At 52.4% G+C, this 22,015-nt stretch overlaps 1 protein-coding gene across 2 annotated transcripts in view; it reads left to right on the forward strand.

The window, feature by feature from the left end:
• FHOD1 (formin homology 2 domain containing 1) overlaps positions 1–22,015 on the forward strand; it is a 41,819-nt gene that overhangs the window by 18,926 nt on the left and 878 nt on the right. The window contains exons 4-23 of one of the 2 annotated variants that reach the window (XM_088135468.1): positions 2,154–2,221; positions 2,490–2,595; positions 3,666–3,760; positions 7,440–7,551; positions 7,859–7,953; positions 8,041–8,184; positions 8,274–8,482; positions 8,739–8,849; positions 9,584–9,607; positions 10,061–10,114; positions 14,898–15,013; positions 15,153–16,063; positions 16,724–16,876; positions 17,068–17,250; positions 17,574–17,693; positions 18,120–18,281; positions 18,396–18,586; positions 20,236–20,428; positions 20,618–20,777; positions 21,787–21,963. In XM_088135468.1, coding sequence (XP_087991594.1) covers positions 2,154–2,221; positions 2,490–2,595; positions 3,666–3,760; positions 7,440–7,551; positions 7,859–7,953; positions 8,041–8,184; positions 8,274–8,482; positions 8,739–8,849; positions 9,584–9,607; positions 10,061–10,114; positions 14,898–15,013; positions 15,153–16,063; positions 16,724–16,876; positions 17,068–17,250; positions 17,574–17,693; positions 18,120–18,281; positions 18,396–18,586; positions 20,236–20,428; positions 20,618–20,777; positions 21,787–21,963 — 3,384 coding nt within the window. The remainder of the gene's footprint in view (positions 1–2,153; positions 2,222–2,489; positions 2,596–3,665; positions 3,761–7,439; positions 7,552–7,858; positions 7,954–8,040; positions 8,185–8,273; positions 8,483–8,738; positions 8,850–9,583; positions 9,608–10,060; positions 10,115–14,897; positions 15,014–15,152; positions 16,064–16,723; positions 16,877–17,067; positions 17,251–17,573; positions 17,694–18,119; positions 18,282–18,395; positions 18,587–20,235; positions 20,429–20,617; positions 20,778–21,786; positions 21,964–22,015) is intronic. The other variant, XM_088135469.1, reaches the window with a different exon arrangement.

The following is a 22,015-nucleotide window of genomic DNA, read 5'->3' on the forward strand; positions in this document are numbered from 1 at the left end:
CCGGGAAGTGCAGGAGTCTTTTAGGGAAGGACGCACGAAACAGGCAGCGCTGCCTCTGCAGGGGCCCTCAGCCACAGGACAGGCCCCGTGATCCAGCAGCCCCCTCTTTGCACCCAGGGAAGGGTGGCCAGAGCTCCCCAGGCCCCCGCAAGGCCACCCTGGCCTTCCAGCTGTAGGACGCCTGCAGTGCAGCACTGCTGCCACGCCCCTCCCCACCAGATGAAGACTTCTCCTCGGCCGCCTCTGTCCTCGCCCCCGGGCGGTGGTGGGGCTGTCCCGTCTCCTGCGGGCTGCTTTAGTAAAAGCCTGTCCTTGGTGTGCTCCCTGCCTGCCTGCCTGCCTGCCTGCCTGCCGGTCCCTTTCCGGGAGTGTGTGGAGGAGTTTTATCTGGCTTGAGGACAAACCTGGGTGTCTTGCTTTGCACAAACAGTAAAAGGGATGCCCCTGAAAGGCAGGCTCCAGCCGCTGCCCCAAACCCCACCTGTCTCCCGGGTGCAAGACGCGAAGGGGTGCAGCCTCTCCACGGCCACTTTAGTGTGCCGGGAAGGTGGGTCCCTGGCGGCTCCTGCTCGCGGAAGACCTTTGCTCCTGAGTGGCTTCGGCGTTGCACTTGTCGTGACGCTGACCCTCCGTGATGCGCTCAGTTCCTACGGGAGGACGCTGCCGGCCGCCTGGTCCCGTTCCCAAAGGCCGGTAACGGATGAGGCCGGGCTCCAACCCTGGAGCTGCCCGGGGCTGGCAAGGGCTCGGGAGCCGGTGCTGCTTTCAGCTTTCCTGCATTTAGGAATTACCGAGTTATCCATTTAAGCTGCTATTGATTTTGTTTGGTAGATTCCAGGATCCAGTCTGCCTTTAGCTGCTATTCTCTATCTAATATTTGTTTTACAATTTCTTTAACCATAGAGCTTGATTTCATTAGGCCTTCTGGACTCCTTATTCTCTGTAGTTTGAAGAACATTAAGAACATTAAAAACTTTCAAATGAGTCTGAAATTATAAGAGAAACCCAACTTTTAGCCTTGGGCAAAGTAGTCTTAATCAGAAATTAATACCTAAAAGCCATATTCTGGGATCAGTTAATCTCACTTCTGCTCTCAGATATATAAAACTGCTTCAGGTACACATTTTGGCACCCCAGGAACTCCTGCAGAACCCTTCCCTGAAATTCCTGACATCCAAAGGGGTTTCATATAGGAATTGAGGCAAAGTTTTGGGTTGACAGATTACAATCGCTGATAAAAATATAGTACCTGCTCTTAGGTAGACAAAGCGGGTAATTGTGGCTGCATCTTGTTTGCTTTCAAAGTTGCTAAGATGCCTGAAGTATTAAATCTAAATATCTCAAACTACCCGCCCTGGGTAACTGCTATCTACGTTCCGCATGTATCTCTGCCCTTTTAAAGAGAAAATCATGACTTTCGTCTTTTGGCAATTAGTTACAAGGTGTTCTCATAGCACAAGCTGCCAGATGCCTTAATGACCTTCTTAACTCAAGTGATACCTAAGCAACAATAATGGGACAGATCTGTCTACCAGCCTTGAAGGATGAGGCATTGAGGGCATCGACTCAGCTTCCAGATCATCAATATGCAAATAATTAATATTGGAGCTTGGTTGACTTGTCTTGGAGTAGAAACTAAGCCCTAGTTCTCCAAATTGGTTGAATGCACCAAAAGGAATTGTGCTAGCTGTGTCTGCATTAACTTAAGGTTAAAGTCAAATTTAGTTTTTGCCTGGCCTACTCGTATTTTAGAGGGGGTGTCCAGCATGCCCTGCAGAGGTCATCTGAAAACAAGTTGTATCTCCTGGTTGGTGCCCAAGCAGAGCAGGTGAGAAAAAGCAAATGCTCAAGAAACCTCCTGGAAGAGCAGTCTGACTCTTCAAAGGACGGTACCCGTGAGCAGGCACTGAAAACCTTTTGCCTGGAGAAGAGCTGGGGGCCTTCCCTCTTGTCCCCCCAAGGCAGAGGGTCCTCAGAGCATCCCACCAGATGGGTCTTCTAGCTGAAGACCAGGCGCCCTGGCTGGGTGAGCCTCCCAAGGAGGGTCAGGGGTTCCTGTGAGTGTCAAGCAGGCTCTCTGTGACTCCTGTGACCGCAGGAGTCTCTGTGTGTGTGTGTGGGGGGGGTGTGATGACCCATTTTTCTTCCTCCAGAGAAGCTGTACCGTTCCAAGGGTCCCGAGCTGAGGCGTTCTCTCTTCTCCCTCAAGCAGCTCTTCCAGGTAAGCCCCTGGCAGTGGGGTGTCCTGCCCTTCAGCTCTCATTCCGGCTCTGTTTGCTCCTCTGTGCCCAGGTTGGGCCCCAGCATCCCCTGCCTGCTCCTCCTGCCGCTGGTCCTTCTCACCTGAGGCTGGCTGGGCCTGTTGCGGATGATGCCAACGGGATGGAGCAGCCCTGCCCAATGGAGGGAGTGCTTTGGGCCCTGCTTCCCCACAATGCTTGGGTTGCCTCTGGCCTTGGGAGGCTTTCAGGCTCGGACTTTGGCTACAGGACGATAAGGATCTGGTGCCCGAGTTTGTGAACTCCGAAGGGCTGACATGTCTCATCACAGTGGGAGCTGAGGCGGACCAGAACTACCAGAACTACATCCTGCGGGGTGAGTCTGCCCGAGCAGCTGCTGGGAGCCAAACTGGGTCCAAGGGGCAGCCCAGGCCAGGAAGAAGAGGTGCCTTGGGGCACTTCCCTGCATGCCCTGGGCACCTCTCGCCCCTCCCTCCCATGGGGAGGCAGGAAGAGATGCCACACAGTCGGGCAGCTTCCTGCACGTCGGTAGGGAGGGGGGCATGATCCTGGCTGAAGTGGAGGAAGGTTTCAGAAGCCCAGGTTGCCCTGCCCTGGGAGAGGGGCAAGGGGCGAGTGGCACCAGCATGTGCACAGCTCTCGTTTGCCCTCTTGTGGAGAACTGCGTGAACAGCTGGCCACTTGGAGTTGGGGGCAAGGTGGGAGGAGAGCCTTAATCAGGCGCGAAGAAGTCTATGCTTTTTCTGCTTCCCTTCCTGCAAAAGGTTGTTGGCTATCAGCCTCTGCGGCTTACCATGGCGCTCTCCCCCCGGCCCCCCCCCCGGCCCCTTAGCTTAAGCCGGCTCTTCTGGAAGCAGCAACCGAGCAGGGAGAAGCCAGGACAGACTTTGGCCACCTGGTGGCACAGGGAGGGGGGCTGGCCGTCCTGTGCCATTCCTGCCAAGTCGAATCAAACCCGCGTAGGGGACCCCAAGCGTGGGAAGCGCAACCTTCCACCAGGGATTCCTCTGCCAGCGATTGTGGCCTCCCAGTTAGGGGCCCTCTGCAAGCATCCACGGTTGCTTCCTTGATCAGCCCCTGCCAAGCTCTTTCTGTCAATGTGCGGGAGAGGGGATTGCACTCTCCTCTCAGTGGCCAATGAGGGGCTAAGCCCCCATGGGGAACCACTGTCTCAAGTAGCCAAAGGCCTGGGTTTTAGAACTCTGCTTTGGAAATCAGCACATTCTTCATTTGCACTGGAGCATGCCCGTCAGAGAGAACTTCCAACAGGGATGGGAAGGCAGATGGGATGCAGGGGGGGAACGGGCTGGGTGCTCTGCAGAGGTACCTCCCCCAGCAGGGGGCACCCAGCAGTGGAGCATTAAGCAACCTGGTCCGGCCCCCCATGTGCCTGCTGGGCTCTCACGGGGCTGCTCTCCCTTCCAGCTCTCAGCCAGATCATGCTCTTTGTGGACGGAATGATGGGGGTGATCCAGCACCCGGAGGCTGTGCAGTGGCTCTACACCCTGACGGGCAGCTTGGTGAGTGACCCCCCTGCCTGCAGAGGCACTTCGCGTCCTCCTTGCCCGCCTCATTAACGCCCTCATTTGCCCCGGTGCCTGTCCTTCCCCTGCTCCTGGGGTCTCCTCGCAAAGAAGGAGTGGCGGCTCAGCCCCCCCCCCGCCGCCGCGTGAGGGACTGAGGCTCAGACCGGGGCTTCCCCAGCCCAGCTCCACAACTCACGGCCCTGACCGTGACCATGACCGTGACGGCCCTGACCGTGCTCAGGCACTTTGAGGCCCCGGCCCTCTTCAGATTTTTTTCTTTAATTTTTAATAATTTTATTTTAAATACAGTACACATATGCACATAGGCAAATACATTACAGCAGAGCGAAGCAGCTTGATAGCTATACTGACTCTCTAACAAGTGGACAGGCGTACTATTTCTAATAATCATAGCAGAGAAGTACTGAAAGATGGAAACTGGGGAAATGATAGTTCTGATTATGAATCTAAAATATATAAGAAGTCTTCAAGCTAATCAAGAACATAAGAACACCATTGTATAAAATAGGTACAGCAGGAATTAAATCAAGGATCAATTATTATTAAATTACTGTGGAACCACATACAATTCAGGGGGTAAAAAGTCTCTAGATGGTAATAAAACCATCACAGCCATTGGTCACAAAACCCAGCTTGGTACGCATTGTATTTAGGACTAAATTTGCTGTGAAGCACTAAAAGTGGGAGAAAAAAGCCTACCTCTTGCCTCATCCAGGGCCAGGGCTTCTACCCCACCAACACTTTTCGGGGTGTTACACCTTCTTTTCAAATGAACAAGATAAATGGATCATTTTACTCACGAGACAACAAAACAATTTAAGAAAAGAAAATGGGCAGCTTTAGTCCTGGGAAAAGCATCGAAGTACACTGGAGATCCTGATGTAGTGCTAGATCTTGGAGGCTCAGTGGTTCCTGAATCAGTCTTTGATCTGAACTAAAAGCCAAAAATGAACCGAGGCCGCAAACTTAAAAAGAGACAACTCGCGCCTGTGCCTAAAAGCAGTTATAGAATTCAAAACAAAGCGTAGACACAATTTTAAAAGAAGAATTAATGGCTTTCAGGATGGCTCAAAATGGATAATTACAAAAGAATCCATAGTATATTCTGAAAGTAAGAAAGGAAAATTCATTCTTTTAAACCTTGAACAAAGATATCTCCGTAGAAAAATACAAGGCGCAACTACACTTCCAGTCGGAGCTCTCAGATAATGCTGCTCCCAGCCTTCTGGACCATCGTCCAAATACCCTTATTCTCTTTCATCCTCTTTATTTACTGAATAGAGACTTGGCTGGTTCTTCTCTAACTAAGTCAGTGACTGTCACTGCTTGCTGAGATGCCCATTTAGCACGAACGGGGCAAAGGTCACCAGCCACTGTCGCAATGCAGCAAGAAGGTAAAAACAACCACGTTTCCTGGAAAAAAAACTGTGTCATAGCTGGAGATACGTGTGCCAGAAATGATGGGTCCCTACTTCTGGATTCCCACCCTGCAGTGTTTCAGGAAATGAAGGATAGAGAAGTAATATCAGTCGAATGTCGTTCAGCCTGGGCTGGGAAACACTGGGGGGGCTACATCCGGCGGCTCCTGCGTTGCCAGCTGCTGCACCGGAACAGCCCACGTCAGATATCCAAGTGCCCTCTAGTGCAGCTGAGATGGAAACCAGTAAGCGCTGATTTGCAGTCTCTGCAATTTGTGGGACTGAACCCGCATCTCCCGGTGGCGTATTCGGATCTTCAGTGACGCAACCTGCTTGCCTGCCTAGTTGCCTGTCTTCGAGGGGCGGTGGAGACGAACTCCTGCTTTTGCGGCCTTCTGAATAGGGCACGGAGACCAAGTCAATTAGTGGGGCAGCTGTCTTGGGCACTGTGGTTAAAGTTGGCACAAGATCCTCTAATTTCTTCAGCAGATCTTCCTGTTTGCAGCCTGGCAAGGCTCCAAAGGTGTCAATTTATTCTGCCTCCAGCAGTTCAGCTGCAATCCGTCCTCCTCTCTCTGCCTGACATTGCTTATCTGAATAAGCTTCTCCCAAGGACAGGGCTGGTTTGTTATCTTTGCAACTGGCGGCGGCGGCACCCGCTCCTTGACTCTCATTTAAAGCACTGGCAGCATCTTGACGTAGTGACTCAGAAACCAGGGCGATCTGTGTTCCACAAATGCAGGCCTTGGAAATACTAGGAAGGTGGCCAGCAGGGGCTTCACTTTAAAAAGCATGCTTGGAATTATAGACTGAATGTCAGCCCATCTTACTAGGAAGCCTCTCCACCAAGTGTAAGTCAATTGTGTAGTAATGACATCAAAGTAACTGACTTATGGAACAACGTATTGCTTTCTTTGAACCCCACCGTCCGCTGATGAGTCTGTTAAGGGGGATTTGTAGGTAAAACTGGTTAGTTTGCAACATACGGTTGTTTGATTTTGATTTTCAACCCTTCCATGTCTCAAAAGTTGAGGGGCAGGTGTTTTGAGGATTTGTTTCCTTTTCTCAGTAGATTTAGCTATAGAGTCTTTATTTTGGGTTACAACAGCTTGATCATTTTTGGACTCAGAGCTTTCTGCTTCAGCAATCTGAGTTAATTTATTGTAAAAGACTGAGTAAATACATCAAGAGACTCTTTCAATGAATCCACTTTCACTTTTATTTCTGTTAAATAATCAAAAATTGACAGAACAGTCTGTGCCGTCTGTAAGCTTGGCCTTGACACAAGAACTGTAGTCTCATTTTTAGAAATCTCTTCCTGACAACGTTGTGTAGTAAATGCTGCAACCGAACATACTGCAGCTGCTTCAGAAGAGGAGACTGTCATGTCTCAGGGGCCCAGGGAAACTGGTTCCCCACTGTTGTAAGTGGGGTGGCCCACTCATGCTGATGCTGGTGCTGTCATTACTTACATTGTCTTCTTCAGTCACCTTCTTTTCAAATTGCATAAGGTCACCTGTTTTTCATTGCTTGGATGGTTTAAGTGGTGTCTGCATGCCACAATTCATTCTTTGTCATTTCTTCCTCTTTCCCATGCTGTAATCTTCTCTTGACGGTAAAGTATAAGCAGTTCTCACCCAGTTTGTTTGGACATTAGTCGTATACAGTTGTGCACTGGGACCAGTAATTGCTGAAAGATTAGTCTGATAATATAGAAGTAAAAATAAAAATTTGCCAGAGCACTCTAGTAGCTAGATGCTTTCCCTTTGCCATCTTGGGACTCTCTCAGGCCCCAGCCCTCTTCAGCTTAGCAGGAGGACCTTCCACACGACAGGACATCACCTTGGGAGCAATATGTCCTCCACATCTTACCCCCCAAGGGTCTACCTCGGCCGGATGGTCCTCAGCATCATTCAGAGCATCCAGGCAGAATCCCAGCTCAGTGGGGCAGCTGGGAGAGGGGGTCTCCTTCTGGTAACTTGACAGAGATGCAAGTTATGTCAGAGGAGTGAGCTAAAAGGAGACCGCCAGGAAGAGGTTTCTTCACCTGGCCCTTGTGCTTGAAGGCCTGGCCCATTCCTGATGCTGTGGGCTTTTGCCCCTCCTGCCAGCCCCAGGAATGGATAGAGCACTTGCTTGGCACGCTTGAAGGTCCCCACATCTACACTCTTAGTGCTGTTGCCAGAGAAGGCCCACTCACTTGGCACAAGCAGTTTTCCCTCTCCTTCATCTAGTACCGCCTCGTGGTGAAGACAGCCTTGAAGCTGCTCCTGGTCTTTGTGGAGTTCACGGAATCCAACGCCCAGTTGCTGATCCAGGCCGTTGTGACTGTGGAGCAGGCCAGAGGTGAGCGCGTACCCCAAGGCAGGTGCCTTGGTGGGTGGCTGAATCTGGGAGCTGCTGGACGCTGGTGATTCTGATTCCTCGTTCCTCCTTGGAGAGAGAGCCTCCTTTTAGTCTCATCAAGCAGGCCATTTTAGGTGGCCTCTAAGGATCGTTAGGTGCAGGCCATCTCTCCATGGGAGAAGGAAGGTGGGCCCTGGGTCACCACCACACAAGTATCTTGTGGAGCGGAAGAGGTTCTGCCTAAGCAGGGAGCCTCTGGCTTCGAGGATGGAAGGAATGACCTGTTTTCCTTACTTGCTGCCTTCAGGTGGGTTTCCGTGGTCTCGCCTCATGGCCATCCTGGAGCAGAAGAACGGGGCTGATACGGAGCTCCAGGTGTTTGCAATGACACTCATCAACAAGGTGAAGGTTGGCAGACTGGGCAGGTAGCGGCTCTCCGGGGTAGGCAGCTCTTCCAGCCTAACCCTTGCGTCTTGTTGGGGCTTCCAGACGTTGGCTGCCCTCCCTGACCAGGACTCCTTCTACGACGTGACAGATTGCCTGGAGCAGCAGGGCATGGAGCGGCTCATCCAGCTGCACCTGGCCAGCAAGGGCACGGACCTGGACCTGAAGCAGCAGCTCACTGTCTATGAGGTAACCCTTGCGGAGGGAGGCCCTCTGGAGTGGCCCCCCGACTGCCCACCTGTGCCTGCTTGCTTGCTGGACCTCTCTCTGATCCATAGAATGCCCTCAAGGAGGAGGATGGGGTGGAGGAACCTCTGCCGGGCACCCGTGCCAAGGAGCGGAGGAAAGGGGACGAGGGCCGGCAGGGCGCCCGGCGCTCCTTCGTCTGTGCTGTGGCCCAGGAGGAGAGGGGAGGCACTCCTGCTGCAGAGGCTTTTCCCAGCCCTCCACAGGCTCTGGGGCCGGAGGACGCAAGCCGTGAGCAGCCGTGAGTCGGGCCTGGGGTTTGGGGTGGGCACGGGCGCGGGGCTGGGGACCAGGCAGAGGCAGCGGGGCTGCGAGTGGAGGGGAGCTCCATCTGTCTCGGCCGCCGGGCTCCGGTCCATATGGCTCATCTGCCGCCATTCCAGCCTGTGGCGCTGTGGAGCCTGCGTGCGTGTCAGCCGGCCCAAGAGCCTCAGCGGGGTCTCCCCTAGAAGGGTCAGTCGGTCGACTGCAGCTCTTCCCCCCTTTGTCGCCTCCAGGCCCAGCTCGAAGGGCACCTACAGCAGTGCCTCCCACGTGCAGCTCTCTGTGCCGCTGGCCCCTATGGAAGGAGAGCAGCCGGCTGGCCTGGGTGAGAGGAGTGTCTTCAAGTAGGTTTTCAAGTGGTCTGGCGAGCAAGAGGGCTCTGGGGGAGGTCTTGGGGGGGTCTTGTAAGCATGGGAGGGTTGCCCGGGAGCCGGCTTCCTTCTTTTCTTCCTGGGCAGTGACCCCTGTCTCTGTCCTTAGTCTTGAAGTCTTCCTTGTCAGCACGCGGATGCCTTAGGGTGCCCCGCTCTTGGTGCAGGGGACGCACTGAGCCCCTCTTCCCAGGCTCACAGCTCTCCAGCAGTTGGTGCTGTGGCAGCCTTGCCCTCTGCTGCAGGTTGGCAGCACATCCCCGGGTGAGGGAGAAAGAGAAGCTGTTTTGTTGAAGCTGGCAGAGCATTGCCACCGGTGGCTGAATCTGGTGGAGGCACCCAGTGCCCCACGGACCCCTCCTGCTCTTTGGGGGAGGAGGAGGGAGGAGAAGATGCCCCCCTCCTTGCTGGGACCCTGGGCAGGGGAGAAGGCACTTAGGGCTGGGGAGGATGGCAACGTCCGCCTTCCTTCCCGGGCACCTTTCTGCGTTTCCGCCCGCTCTGCATCTTTCTGTCTTCTCTCTGCTTCTCTGCTGGCAGGCAAGCGCCAGAGGGGCTGTGCAGATGGGCAGTTTGCCCTGCACGGAGGTTTGTGGAGCGGGATGGGGGCTGGGGGTCTCCTCCTCTTTCTCAGCTGGTTTGAGCTTCTCTCAGCTTTCTTGCTCTCTCCAGCGCCTGTGCGGCTTAAACGCTATTTCCTCTTCCAGACTTCGCGAAACTGCCTCTGCTTGGTAAGTGATGGCACGGCTTGTGTGTTGTGTGAGGGGGGCTTCCCTCGGCTGCTGACGGCAGCGCTGAGCGGCCCTCCTGCTTGCAGTGCCGGTTTCTTGGCAAGGAATCTCCTGGCTGGGCTTTGCGGGTGCTGGTGGCTCAGCTGGCTCTCCTGATGCAGGAGCCTTGGAGGGGCCGGCGTCCCCAGGGCCACGGGCTCCCCTCCCTCAGGATTAGGTGGGGAGCAGCTCCCTGTGCCCCATCCTTTCCACAAGGGGACACCTCTGCTCTTGTCCCAGGGAGCCCCCCTTTGGCCGTCCTCCTGGCAGGAGCCAAGGGGCAGCAGTGCTCCCTCCAGCAAGCAGCCCTCCCGCTGTGTGTCCCTCTTGCCTTTGGGGCTGGCTTGGCCGAGCTTGTGGGCACGACGTGGAGAAGCTCTAGGCCCAGTGGCACTAACTCACTTTTTCTCTCAGGCGAGAGGAAGCCCCCCCGGTATGTGGGGACAGGCCCATTCTGAGGCGCTTTGAGTAAGTACGGAGTGGCACGCGCACCCCAGGCGAGGCTGAGGCCCTGGATGGGAGATGGGCCTTCCCCGCCGAGCCAGTGGCTCCGGGTCCCCTTCTGATGCTGGGTCCGCTCTCTCTGTAGGCAGAAACGGCCTAAGGGTGACCAAGGTTGTTTCTGCCGCAGTGCTTCCTTGAAGCTGGCTTGATGTGCACCTCGAAAATCCACTTCCTTCAGTGAGGGTTGGTCAGCAACAGCTTGAAACCAAGCTTTAGGGCAAGGCATTTCACGTCACGTGCTCAGCCCTGTCTGAGGCAAACGTGGGTAAATTTCTTGCCCTGTGACCTTGCACTGATGGCCCTGCAAACAGACCGCTGGCTGCATTGGAGGTCGCTGGTCAGCTAATTCTTATTTAGGTAGGGTGACCTGATAAGTTGCAGATGTGCACAAAATGGAAAGTAAGCGTTGATCTGGATCTTGAAACAAACCATTGCATTCTGGAAGTTCTGCTGAACTGTTTGGAACAGTTGTGGTTCAGGTACAACAAAAATGGAAAGTCTCCTGGAGTGATTTTACAGAGCAAATTGGGCAAGGCTGGCGCGTAACACCTCCTCCCTCCTGCGCGTGGCCCCTTTTCCCAGCATCTTCCTTCCTACGATGCCACATCCGGAGCTTGAGAAAGACTCGACTTGACTCCTGGCCACTTGCAGACTCCTCAACCATCTGGCCAATGCCTAGCCTCCTTGCCTGTTCACAGGGAGACTGTTAATTTTTTTTAAATTGAAACTTGAAAAAAATGGTGCCTTAATAAACCGGAAGAAAAACTGGGTTCTAATGTGAAAGCAAGCAATCTGGAGGCTGAGATTTCTGACTCCTTATTCCATCTCTTTTTCACAAATCTCGGTAAAGAAAGCTGGGAATATTTTACTTTGGTGTGCTTGGCTGCTGGCATCTCCCGTTAGTCCCCAGTGTTCCAGGTGGTAACCCCACCGGCCACCTCCGCTGCTGATGTCCACCCACACTCACTGAGGAACGCCCCACCACCACTTTGGCCTGGAATGTGCACGTTTCAGCCCTTATCCAGAACAAAACAGCTTGCCATTTTTATGGACCAAAACATCCAAAATAATTCTATCCTGTTTCACCCAACTGCATGCCAATAGGGGTTAAAAAAAAAAGAAGAAAGGAACAGAAACAGATGGATAAAAATGGTCTTGTGGCTGATCTAGCTGCCTGCTTTGAGTCCTGAGCCAGAAGTTGTGTTTAATCTCAAAATGATCCTTTTTTTTTGGATTTGGATAAAGTTGGGAGCCCAGGAGTAAAATGAACTTCCTGCTGCCAAACCTTGGGGTATAAAAAGTGGCAAAGATGTTCTGCCTTAACTGTTTTTCCAAGTTCATGCAATGGGGATGATCTTTAAATGGCCAGCTTCATGTGTCGTGCAGACATGATCTTGGAGCAGATTGGGGGCATGGGGAACAGTGGTTCAGTCACTGGGATAAGATGTGATTGTTTAATTTATGGTTCGGTGCAAGCCCAGGCAGTGTTTTCAGAGGTGTGGGCGAGGTGGGCAAGGCCAGCAGGGAAACTGGTGCAGTCGAGGTGGGAAGGTACTTCCAGAGGAAGAGAAGTGGGCTTATCTCAGGGTAAGGGAAGCAACCCGGGCCTCGTCTTCCAGTTGGGCTTAAGGATGTAAGACGCCTGGATTTTAATCGTGACTACAACCTGGCTTAGCCATCATTATGCCAGCACCAAGCTCCGGGGGGCATGGGTGACCGAGTGACTTGGCTGACTCAGCAGTTGGGTTTCAAAAGCAGAGTGTGAAATGGAGAGCCTAAAATGAGGCCTCCTGAGATTAGAGTCAGGTAACTTTTAAGGGCTGAAGAAAGCAGTCACTTCCCAATCGCTCTTCCCTTCAGGAATCCAGACGTCTGATGGCATATGCTGGCTGGGGGTGAAAACGCTAGATGAGGAAGTTGCTTTCGTGTGGGACCGCTGTGCAGAAGGCATCGCAGAGCCAGATTTGTAATGCTTGGATGCCAGTCTGGTGTGACCAACCCAGACACAGTGAAGTCGCTGTGCAGTTCAGCTGCTGCCCATCAGAAGGCAAATGGCCGAGCAGCGGCCAAAACCCTCGGGTGGGCGAAGCAGCTCCCCAGACAGAAGGATCGCAGGACACTTGGAGGAGTTGGAGCTCCATTTCTCTGCTTCCGGCAGGGATGGAGAACAGAAGGGCCGGACTCAGGAGGGTGATTCCCGTGAAGCTCCCTGCGAAGGAGGAGAAGCGCGAAGAAAGGGTTTGGATTTCCCAAGCTTATGGGGGGCAAATACCATACTTGGGGCACCCAAGTTGCAAAATGCAGCAGCTCACTCCCAGTCCCAGAGATGTGAACAAGAGTGCGGGTCCGCCTTGCCAGCTCTTCCCATCAGAGCTGTGGCATTCGGTGTGAGGCAGGCGCCAAACTGCGCTACAACAAGGAAGAAGGACTTCGAAGAAGAGACCCTCTTCAAACCTGGGCAGCCGCCTCCCCCCAAGTTCTGGCCGGTGTGAAATGCCAAGAGCCTCTTCTAAGCAGTCTCACCAAGTGGTGTCCCCTCACAAGAGGCTGAGCTTCAGGGCTGGATGGTCTCGGCTCACCTCCCCTGCCCAGACTTTGGTTGCTGTGCCCGGAGGCAGAGGGGGAAGGAGGGCATGGGCAGGGCTCCCTTCTCTCTCTTTCTCTGGCATTCCCCACTCACTGGCTTAGAATCGTAGAGCTGGAGGTGATCTTGGAGTCCCTGGGCCAAACCCCGATTCAGTGCAGGATCTACTAGAGCATCTCTGATAGGTCACCATCAAGCTTCTGTTTGAAGCTCGAAGCTGTAGTGAAGGAGAATTCACCACATCAAGTGGCAGTCTGTTCCACTGGTCGATCACTTGATCAGTTCTCTTTCCAACGGAAAAAGGGGCTGCGTGTCCCAGAAATCCAGTCCCCATTGCAGCCAAGAGAGGACAGACGGCAGGCGAAGAGATCTGGACTGAAGGGGGCAGTCCTACAGGGAACCCAAAAAACCAGCTGGAGCTGCCTGATGGCCATGACAGAACACATGACTTCAGTCCACCTCCCTGGTGCACATCAAGACACCTTCCATTGCCTGCGTGCGGTGTCTTGAAGTGGGATATTAGAGAAAGCCACTTTGGGAGTGCAGCACCTTGCACCATCCTTTGGCTAGATCAGCTGTGAGAGGACACGTGCAAGGGCTGTCCTTGTGTCAGGGCCAGGAGGTCATGTGCATTCGCTCTGTATCCCTAAGAAAGAAGTTACATCCGAAACAGAGAATCTGTTAGTTCCCTGATATTCCTTTTGTGTATTAGCTTATAGTTTAATTGTCACTGGTAACTTTTGTGTATCAAGATTATTATATTGGGGCCAGCTGAGTTCTTCTACAGTATCTGTCTTCATATTATCATAAAGCTGGAAGTGACCATAAAGGCCATCTAATCCAGCCCCCTGCTCAATGCAGGATCCACTATACCACCTCTCACAGATGACTGTCTGGCCTCTGTTTGAAGACAAATAGCGCAGGAGAACTCGTGGCAGCCTGTTCCACTGTCAGACAGCTTGTGGAGTCAGGAAGTTCCTCCTGATGTCTAGCGTGGACCTCGTTTCTTGTAGCTTTAGCCCCTTGGTTCTGGTCTTGTTCTTTGGGGCAAGAGAAAAAAAAATCTCTCCCTTCTGTGTGACAAACATATTGGAAGAGTGCTATCATATTGTATCTCCTCTCTGCTGTCTTTTCTGTAGGCTAAACAGAGCAAGATCCTTCAACTATTCTTCCTGGGGCCTGGAACCATCTTGGTAGCCCCCTTCTGAGCTCACTTCACTTTGTCACTGTCCTTATACCATGATGCCCAGAATTGGACATAGTACTCCAAATGGGATCTGACCAGGGCAGTGTAGAATAGAATAACTCTTGAAATCTGGACTGTGCTGTTGATAATGATGGCATTTGCCTTTTTTAGCAGCTGCAACACACACTGCTGGCTTATGTTTAACTTGTGGTCAACAGGGATACCCAGATCCTTTTCACCTGTACTTTTGTCAAGCTGGTCTCCCCCATCCTGTACTTGTGTCTTACATTTCTCCTCCCTGGTATAAAACTTTACATTTTGCCCTGTTAAATGCCATCCTATTAATGTTGGCCTGTCTGGATCTTTTTAAACCCTTTAATCTCTCCGTTCTCTGCTTTGTGCCATCTGCAGACTTTGCAAGGGTCCCCTCAACTCTCTCATCCAAATTGCTGATAAGAATGATAAATAATCAAGAGCCCTTTGGCGTGCCGGATAATGCTTCCCTCCTGGCAAAGTGAGGCCATGAATGAATGCTCTTCGGATGCTGTGGCGTAGCTCCAGGAGTCACAGACCTGCTTTCAACCTTGGTTAATATAAATGTCTCAAGGAGGAATTTCTGTGCCTCAGGGGGTGTAGGTTGTCCTTGGCTTGGCTTGGGTCTTTGAGTTCCAAAAACATCCAGCAACTTCCACTTCTTGAAAAGACCTGGGGAGTGTTACCCCTCGAAATAGCCACTGTGCGTGGCATCTGTATTTGGAGGGTGTGCCTGTGTGTGGCCAATGCAAGTTTTGTAAACATTCATAGAAACCCGTAGGTAACCTCTTCCTGGCTTGGGGCTGGGGTTGGCACACCCTCTCTTGCTCAAGGGCTGCACATATAATTAGTAACAGACGGAGCGTGATGTGCACTGTCTGCTGGACACAATGGTGGCCGTGTCCCTTTCGGCAAATGGTGTGGAGTGCCCTCTTCTCTTGCAGAGCCCGCTTCCTAGAAAACCTGGCTGCCTCTCAGAAGGAGAAGATCTTTGCCATCACCCAGGGACGAGCAGAGGTCCTTGCCGAAGCTGTTCCGAGTGCTGAGCAGGTTGCCCCAGGTAGTGTGGTGGGGAGCAGGGGGAGCCCGTGGTCCCCCATTCGTTCAACAGCCTGTTCTGGTTGCAGTTGTCCCTTTCTTGGTTCCTTTTCGTTCCTGCTTAGCCCTCTCTCCTTTATGTGTGCCCCTTTATGCCCTAGGGAGATGGAGTGAAGGACAGAATGGGAGCGCCAATGAGGAAGAGCTCAGCTCAGCAGGTGATTTGGATCGTGAAGAGACCAGTGAGAAAGTTCCACCCAAGGACGCCTGTCTAAGTCACCCACTCAACGCCTCTTGTATCCTGGGCCCAGATCCAGAGAGTGTCCCGTATGGCAGCAGTGGGGATCTTGGGAGCAGCATTGCTTCTGAGAAGAAAAAGCTTATGCTTGACATGTTCTTTGCCCATAAGAGCCCATCAGGCACGGAGAGGAAGCTGCTTTTCCCAGCAGAGGTGTGCTTGGAAGAAACAGGGAAGAAGGCTAGGCAGGAAGAGCAAGGCCAGGAGAGAACAGGGCAACAGACTGACTTCTGGGCCCTCCCCTTGCGGAGCCAGTCCAGTTTTGAAGCTGAAGCCAGCCTGAAGAGTCTGGACAGGACCCAGGTGATGGGGAGTCCGCTGGAGCTTGATTCTAAACTTCTGAAGATTAGAGATCTTGACTTCTCAGACCTGGGTGAGGAGGAGGATTTTGATGTACAAGAAACAAAAGTGGCTGAGGTGGCCTCACCCCATGTGGCTTTGAGAGCAGTTGAGGACTTGGCTCCTCCCCTGATTCCTGGTTGCCCCACTCCTCCCCCCCCACCTCCTCCAGCTCCTCCTCCCCCAGTTGGTATACCTGGTCCGCCTCCTCCCCCCCCATTCAGCAGTCCCCTTCTTGGGGGAGAAGCCAGCTCCCCTGCAAAAAAAAAGACCATCAAGCTCTTTTGGAGGGAGCTGAAAGACATAGATGGCTCTGCCAGAGAAAGTCGGTTTGGGCAGACCGCTCTGTGGGCATCCCTGGAGAAGGTCGAGATTGACCCTGCCAAGCTGGAACATCTCTTTGAGTCCAAGGCAAAGGAGGTGCCAAGTTCTAAGGTAAGTTTCTGCATGAGGATGCAGCTTGGCAGAGCTGGGAGAGCAAGCAGGAACTCTTCCGAGAGCGGTTCCTAGCTTGGAGTTGTGGGGCTGTTGTTGCGCAACAGCCTCTCCTACAGCTGCAACTTGGACCAGAGGCTCAAAATATAATAAGAGCAAAGGAAACTGCCCAGAGTCAGGCCTTCCCTGTCTAGTACAGCAACTGCCCACTAAGCCTTGGGCTCTCTACCTTCTGGCTGCCTTCTGTGTGGAGATGCTTCCAGATCTTTTGGCAGCTGTGCTTCGTTTGCGCTGCAGGCGGACTGGGCCTTTTCTGGTCTAGCTTGCTCTTTTTGCTTGGGCTGGTTCGTGGAAAGATTTCTTTCTCTTGCTTCTGGCATTTGGGCATAAACGGGAGTGATAAAGTGATAAACTGCTGAAGCACAGGATGACTTGTGTCTCAGCCTTGCAGATGCTGCCCTTTTAGAACTTCAAGGCCCTTCCTTTTCCTGGGCTCAGGGCAGCTCTCACATCCTCAGGAGACTCCAAGTTTCTTGGCTCATAATGGTGGAGTTTGCAAAAACTTCTCTTTCTTACAGGGGACTTATTGGATCAAATGTGGATAAAGAAAAACCTGGGTTCTATTTTTAATCTATTCCAATGCTCCTGTTCCCTTTTTAGAAAGCTGTGGATGGAAGAAAGCTGATTGTGGTCCTGGATCCCAAGCGGAGCAATGCCATTAATATTGGCTTAACGGTGCTGCCTCCCACCCATGTCATCAAGATGGCCATTCTCAGCTTTGATGAGTTTGCCATTAACAAGGAAGGGATTGAGGTGAGAAGTGGCCCATCTTCAAACAAAGGGATTTCATGTGGTATCTTTGAGTGCAGACACCTGCAGCTCTTTCTTCAGTCCTTTGGAAAGCTTCCTCTGGGGGAGGACATCAGCCTTGACTATGACAGAACTAAAGGAGGTTCTGACCAACCTTTGTCCCTCTGGCTTTTCTGGTTCCTTTTTTTAACCAGAAAATACTGACAATGGTTCCAACAGAGGAAGAGAAGCAGAAGATCCAGGAGGCACAACTGGCAAATCCGAATCTCCCTCTGGGGTCAGCTGAGCAGTTCCTCCTCACGCTCTCCTCGATCACAGAGCTCACTGCTCGGCTCCAGTTGTGGGCATTCAAGCTGGACTATGAAGCCCTGGAGCAGGTACTCATGCAGGGTCTGGACTGGCTGTGAGGGTGGGTTGGTATAGTTGGGCTGTAGGCAACCACCACTGCATGTAGCTTGCATGGAGAATCTGCTGGTTTGCAAAGAAGGGCATAGTCTTTGACATGAGGCACTTGTGATGGCATTGGTGTCTGCTGTAATTGGTAGGTTTGCGGCGGGGGGGTGGCGGAATGGGTGTCACACCAGGCCTTGAGTGTCTGGCCAGATGGTTCTCTTCTGAATCTTCCCTCTCTCCTTGCCTTTTCAGTATTCCCCATTCTAGGAGGGTTTCATTACCTGCTTTTTTATTTTCTTCTGTTCAGGAAATTGTAGAGCCTCTGTTTGACCTGAAGCTTGGGATGGAGCAACTAGCCAAAAACCAGACTTTCAGGTGTATTCTTGCCACCCTTCTAGCCATGGGCAACTTCCTGAATGGATCCCAGGTGAAGCATGATAGCATAAACAAGGAGAGATGGGCTGCCTTTTAGAAAAGACTCATTCCTGGGTCCTGCACCAAGGCCAAGGCATTGGATCAAATTGTATGTGGAGATGCCCAAAGCATCTTTACACGCCTTCTTCCCTGGTCCATTCTAGTTAAGCATCTGGGATTGGAGTCTTGTTTCCAAGATGGGACGTTAGGCCAAGCCTGCCCTGATTGTCATCCTATAGCCTGCTCCTTAGATTCCTTTTTTAAACTGGAGACATCCAGGATCAAAATAGGACCATCTGAAGGCAACCCAGTGCATCAGCTCCGAGTTCTGCTCTCCGTGGAGCTTATCTGGACTGGCTTTCCTCCACAACAGGAGGAAAGAAGCAGCAGGCAAGGCCACCTCTTCTGTTCCTCACACTTACATGGTTTTAAATTCCAGAGTCGAGGGTTTGAGCTCAGCTACCTGGCCAAAGTGTCAGAGGTAAAAGACACAGTCCACCGGCAGAGCCTCTTACACCACCTGTGCCACTTTGTGGTGGTGACGTTCCCAGCCACCACAGACCTCTACTCAGAGATTGCTGCCCTCACTCGCTGTGCAAAGGTGAAATGGCCTTTCCTCCCCTTGTTCTGCTCCTGGGAGGCTGAGCTTGCGTGCTATGTCCCAGCCCAAATCCCACAGGAGTGGCACCATCTTAAAGCTCTCATCTTACCTCAGGTTGATTTCGAGGAGCTGGCAGAAAGTCTCCTGCAGCTGGAGCGGCGGTGCAAAGCTTCCTGGGAGAACCTGAAGGCCATTGCAAAACATGATTGCAAGCCAGCTCTAAAGAACAAACTGATGGATTTTCTGCAGACCAGCATGCAAAAGATTGGTATCCTCAAGGTTGTCCACCGGCGGGTGTTGAACAGGTCAGTGTCTCTAGATCTGAAGGCCATTGCTGCCAGATGCTGTGACTTTTGGTGGCTGAGCAACATCCCAGCCCCCTCCCACCCATCAAGAGAGGCCTCTGCTGCATGTATTGCCATGATCAGAGCTGCACAGCCGGGTGTCCGCTGCAGCTTCCCACAAGAAAATGACAGTTGGCTATTGAGAAGTTGATGAACCCAGTGGGTGGCGAGGAGAAGGTTCGTGTCTCTTCTAAGCTACCCCGTGATTGGCTGCATCGCAGCAAGGTGACTGCACAGGGTGGGGCCATTCAGCCCCAGCTGCCATTCCCATGGCATCTGGAGATCACAGAAAATTCAGAAATGTTAAGGGCGGAGGCTGCCAGGCCACAGGGAGGTGAAGTAATTGAGTGCAAACTGCATGGAGTGTTCTCACAAAGTCTGCTATTCCCCCAATTTTGGGGCCAAACTGTATACGGAATGCAGCAGACCGTTTCCTGTTCTGGAAGATTCACTTTGGGAAATGGATGAACCTCTCTTGGAACTTCCAGACTGGAACATCCTTGTGGAAAATGAATACCTGAATATTTCAGGAATGGACTGTACAGTTTTGCACATTCCTGAGATGAAACGATTCCAATTCCACCCTTAAAGACCTTCCGTCTAGAAAATGGGCCCCCAAATGGCACTGCTAAAATTTGACAAAATGGCTCAATGTTCAGCTAAAAATGGGAGTCTTTTGGTCCCTGCCTCGTCTGGTGGCCACAGCATGGACCTAGCTGACCTTGGCTGATCTTGAAAAAGCTGAGCAGGATTGGATCTAGGCTGTATCTGGGAAGTTTAGGCTGGAAGCTAGAGCACCTCCCAGAAGTAAGGCTAGGGGAAGCACCTCTTCAGGGTTGCCAAGGAAATTGCCCAGATACCTCCATGGGGCCAACGGAAGTTGATGGCATTACGATGACAACAACGTTGCTTGCTCTGCCTTCTGGGGATGTCGTGACCTCCTCAGGTGCCCTGAGTTCCCTGCCAATCAGGGAATTCTGCTTTCCTTGGAAGGAATCCATACGGATTTGTTCAGTTTGGTCATTTGCTTCTTTTGTAGGAATTGTTTTATATTGCTCTTTCAAGTGTTAAGTTGGTAAATATATCATTTTAAAAAGACCTTTAAAGTATTGTACTTTTTAAAGCTGAAAAATGGGATGGAAGTTTAGTCTCTAGAATGATAATAAGCTGACTGGGCTGTCCCTTGAGGGATTTTCTACACGAGAGCTGCAGTCTTCCTCTCTGAATGGGAATGCAACATTTCTGTTTTTCCACCACTCCATGAGATCTGAGCACAATCTGGGTTCAGCATCATTACAGGATTTTCAGGATCCCTGGGAGGTCATTCCAATGGGAAGAGGGTGAGTGGACACTGGGGATCTCTGCGGCTGAGCCAGGGACTGAACATAAATAATTCCAGACCAGTTCTACTGCACTGGCGGTCAAAGTGATTACCCGAAGCTCAGTCCGGTTGGGTGATGAAGAGCGGGAAGTTCCTTGGGCATCTGAGCAGACTCCACAGCAGAAGCCCCTTCCCAACCCAGCAGTACCGGTTGCAGCTTGTCTTGGAGGCCACAGGCCTGTCTCTGTTGGTGGTGCAACCTCCAACACGTGGGATGCTCTCTCTCAAGGTTCCACTCCTTTCTCCTGTTCCTGGGCTACGACTTACACTCGGTGCAGAACATGAAGGTTACCAGCTTCTGCCAGCTCCTGCGGGAGTTTGCCCTGGAGTACCACACGTGCCGAGAGCGCGTCCTGCAACAGCAGAAGAAGCGGGCAGTGTGTCGGGAGAGGAACAAGACACGGGGCAGGATGATTACTGAGGTGAGTCGTTCAAGGCTTGTTCCAGCTCGCCACACAAAAGGTGTCAGAAGCAATCCCCTTGCATCCCGGTAAGACCAACTTTTCCCACGTGGTCTTCCTGGCTGGCCTTACCGTTGCCGAGAACAGAGAGAACAGCCATGGGGGCTATGGGGCACCCTCCTCCCTCGGACACAACTTCTCTCTTTGCAGATGGAGAGGTTTGCTGCCATCAGCAAGACGGAGGACAGCTCTGCCCCTGCCGTGCTCTCTGCCAGCCCAGAGCAAAAGGATGAAGCTAGCCATAAGGACATGACCAGCTTGCTGGTCTCCCCAGCAGAAGCCCCTGGCCACCGCTCCCGGGCCAGCAGAGGTAGGAAGTGCCCTGGGGCGGCCTCATGGCCACGGTCTGGCCTCGGCTTCCTCCTGAGCTTAGTCCTCCTCAGCAGGGTCCCCTTTCCTGGGCTATCTGTTGGCAGCTGCTGCCGAGCCCCACCTTCCACCTCCTGCTCCTCCTGGAGGCCTCCAGTTCCTCCACCTCCTCGGTTCCTAGCATCGCTAGTGGCTCCCCTGTGTTCACCTGCTGTGTCTCTACCTGTTGTGGAGGTCTAAACATATAGATCGTATAAGCTGTTAGCTTAAGTATTAAGAGGCACGTAGCTCAGTGCTGTGACCCTGGAGTGGAGACAGAAAACGGAAACCAGACAGCTGCCCTGAATGGAGTGGTGTGGAAGGAGACTGATACAATACACAGGGTTGTTTATTGTACACGCTAAAAGGAGAGAACCCTTTTGTCTCAGAAAAAACAGAGAGGTAATTCAAATTGTTGATCCAAAGCATTCCGGTGCAAGGGGCATACTGTAATTCGCAGGGTTCCTTTTATCTTGCTTTCTGTAGTGTAACAAACCAAACGTACACCTTGCTTTGGTTAGGGATCTTCTGCAAATCTTTAGCAAGGAGCCCGTTGATCACTGTAGTTCATGCATGCCCATAAGAGTGTATTGTGTTGCATCTATCTCCAGATGTTTTGGGTTCTTATTTAGGGTGAGCTTTTTTCTCACAACACTGTGAGGAGCAGAATCAGGCCCAGGGAGAGTTGCTTGAGCCCGTCTCCCAGTTGCTGTGGGCTTTACCTGGGCTACCTTTAGGCAATAGGACATTGGGGCTGAGGGTCAGCAGGGAAGAGGGAGGAACAAGGCATCTCTGGGGCAGAAAAAGCCTTATCTGCTGATGGACAAGGCCAAAGATGCTAATTTGGGGGGCCTGAAAGGTGCATTGTGGTTATTGTGGAGAGAAAATGTGAATTGGCTCACCCCCCCTGCCTCCCTGGCAGGAGCACATCAGCAACTCTCTCCATCCCCTCAGGAGCTTTTCCATTCTAGGTGTCGGGAAGCAGAGTCCCACCGGAGGGCCTGCCCCCCAGGAGGAAGCCACTGGCTCTTCCGAGGATGCTTCTGAGGAGATCATGGACCGCCTGGTCAAGTCTGTGACCCAGAGCTCTCCTGCACGGTCAGGCACAGGGAAGGAGCGCAGGCGTTCACGGATGAACAGGAAGTCCCGTAAGTGTTGCCTGCTCTGTCACTTCTGGGGAGTTCAGGCGTGGCTTCTGTG

The sequence above is a fragment of the Python bivittatus genome, unplaced genomic scaffold, assembly GCF_059951505.1.
Source record: "Python bivittatus isolate LINGU-HERP-01145 unplaced genomic scaffold, Pbiv_v1 ctg000170_np1212, whole genome shotgun sequence".
NCBI lineage: Eukaryota > Metazoa > Chordata > Lepidosauria > Squamata > Pythonidae > Python > Python bivittatus.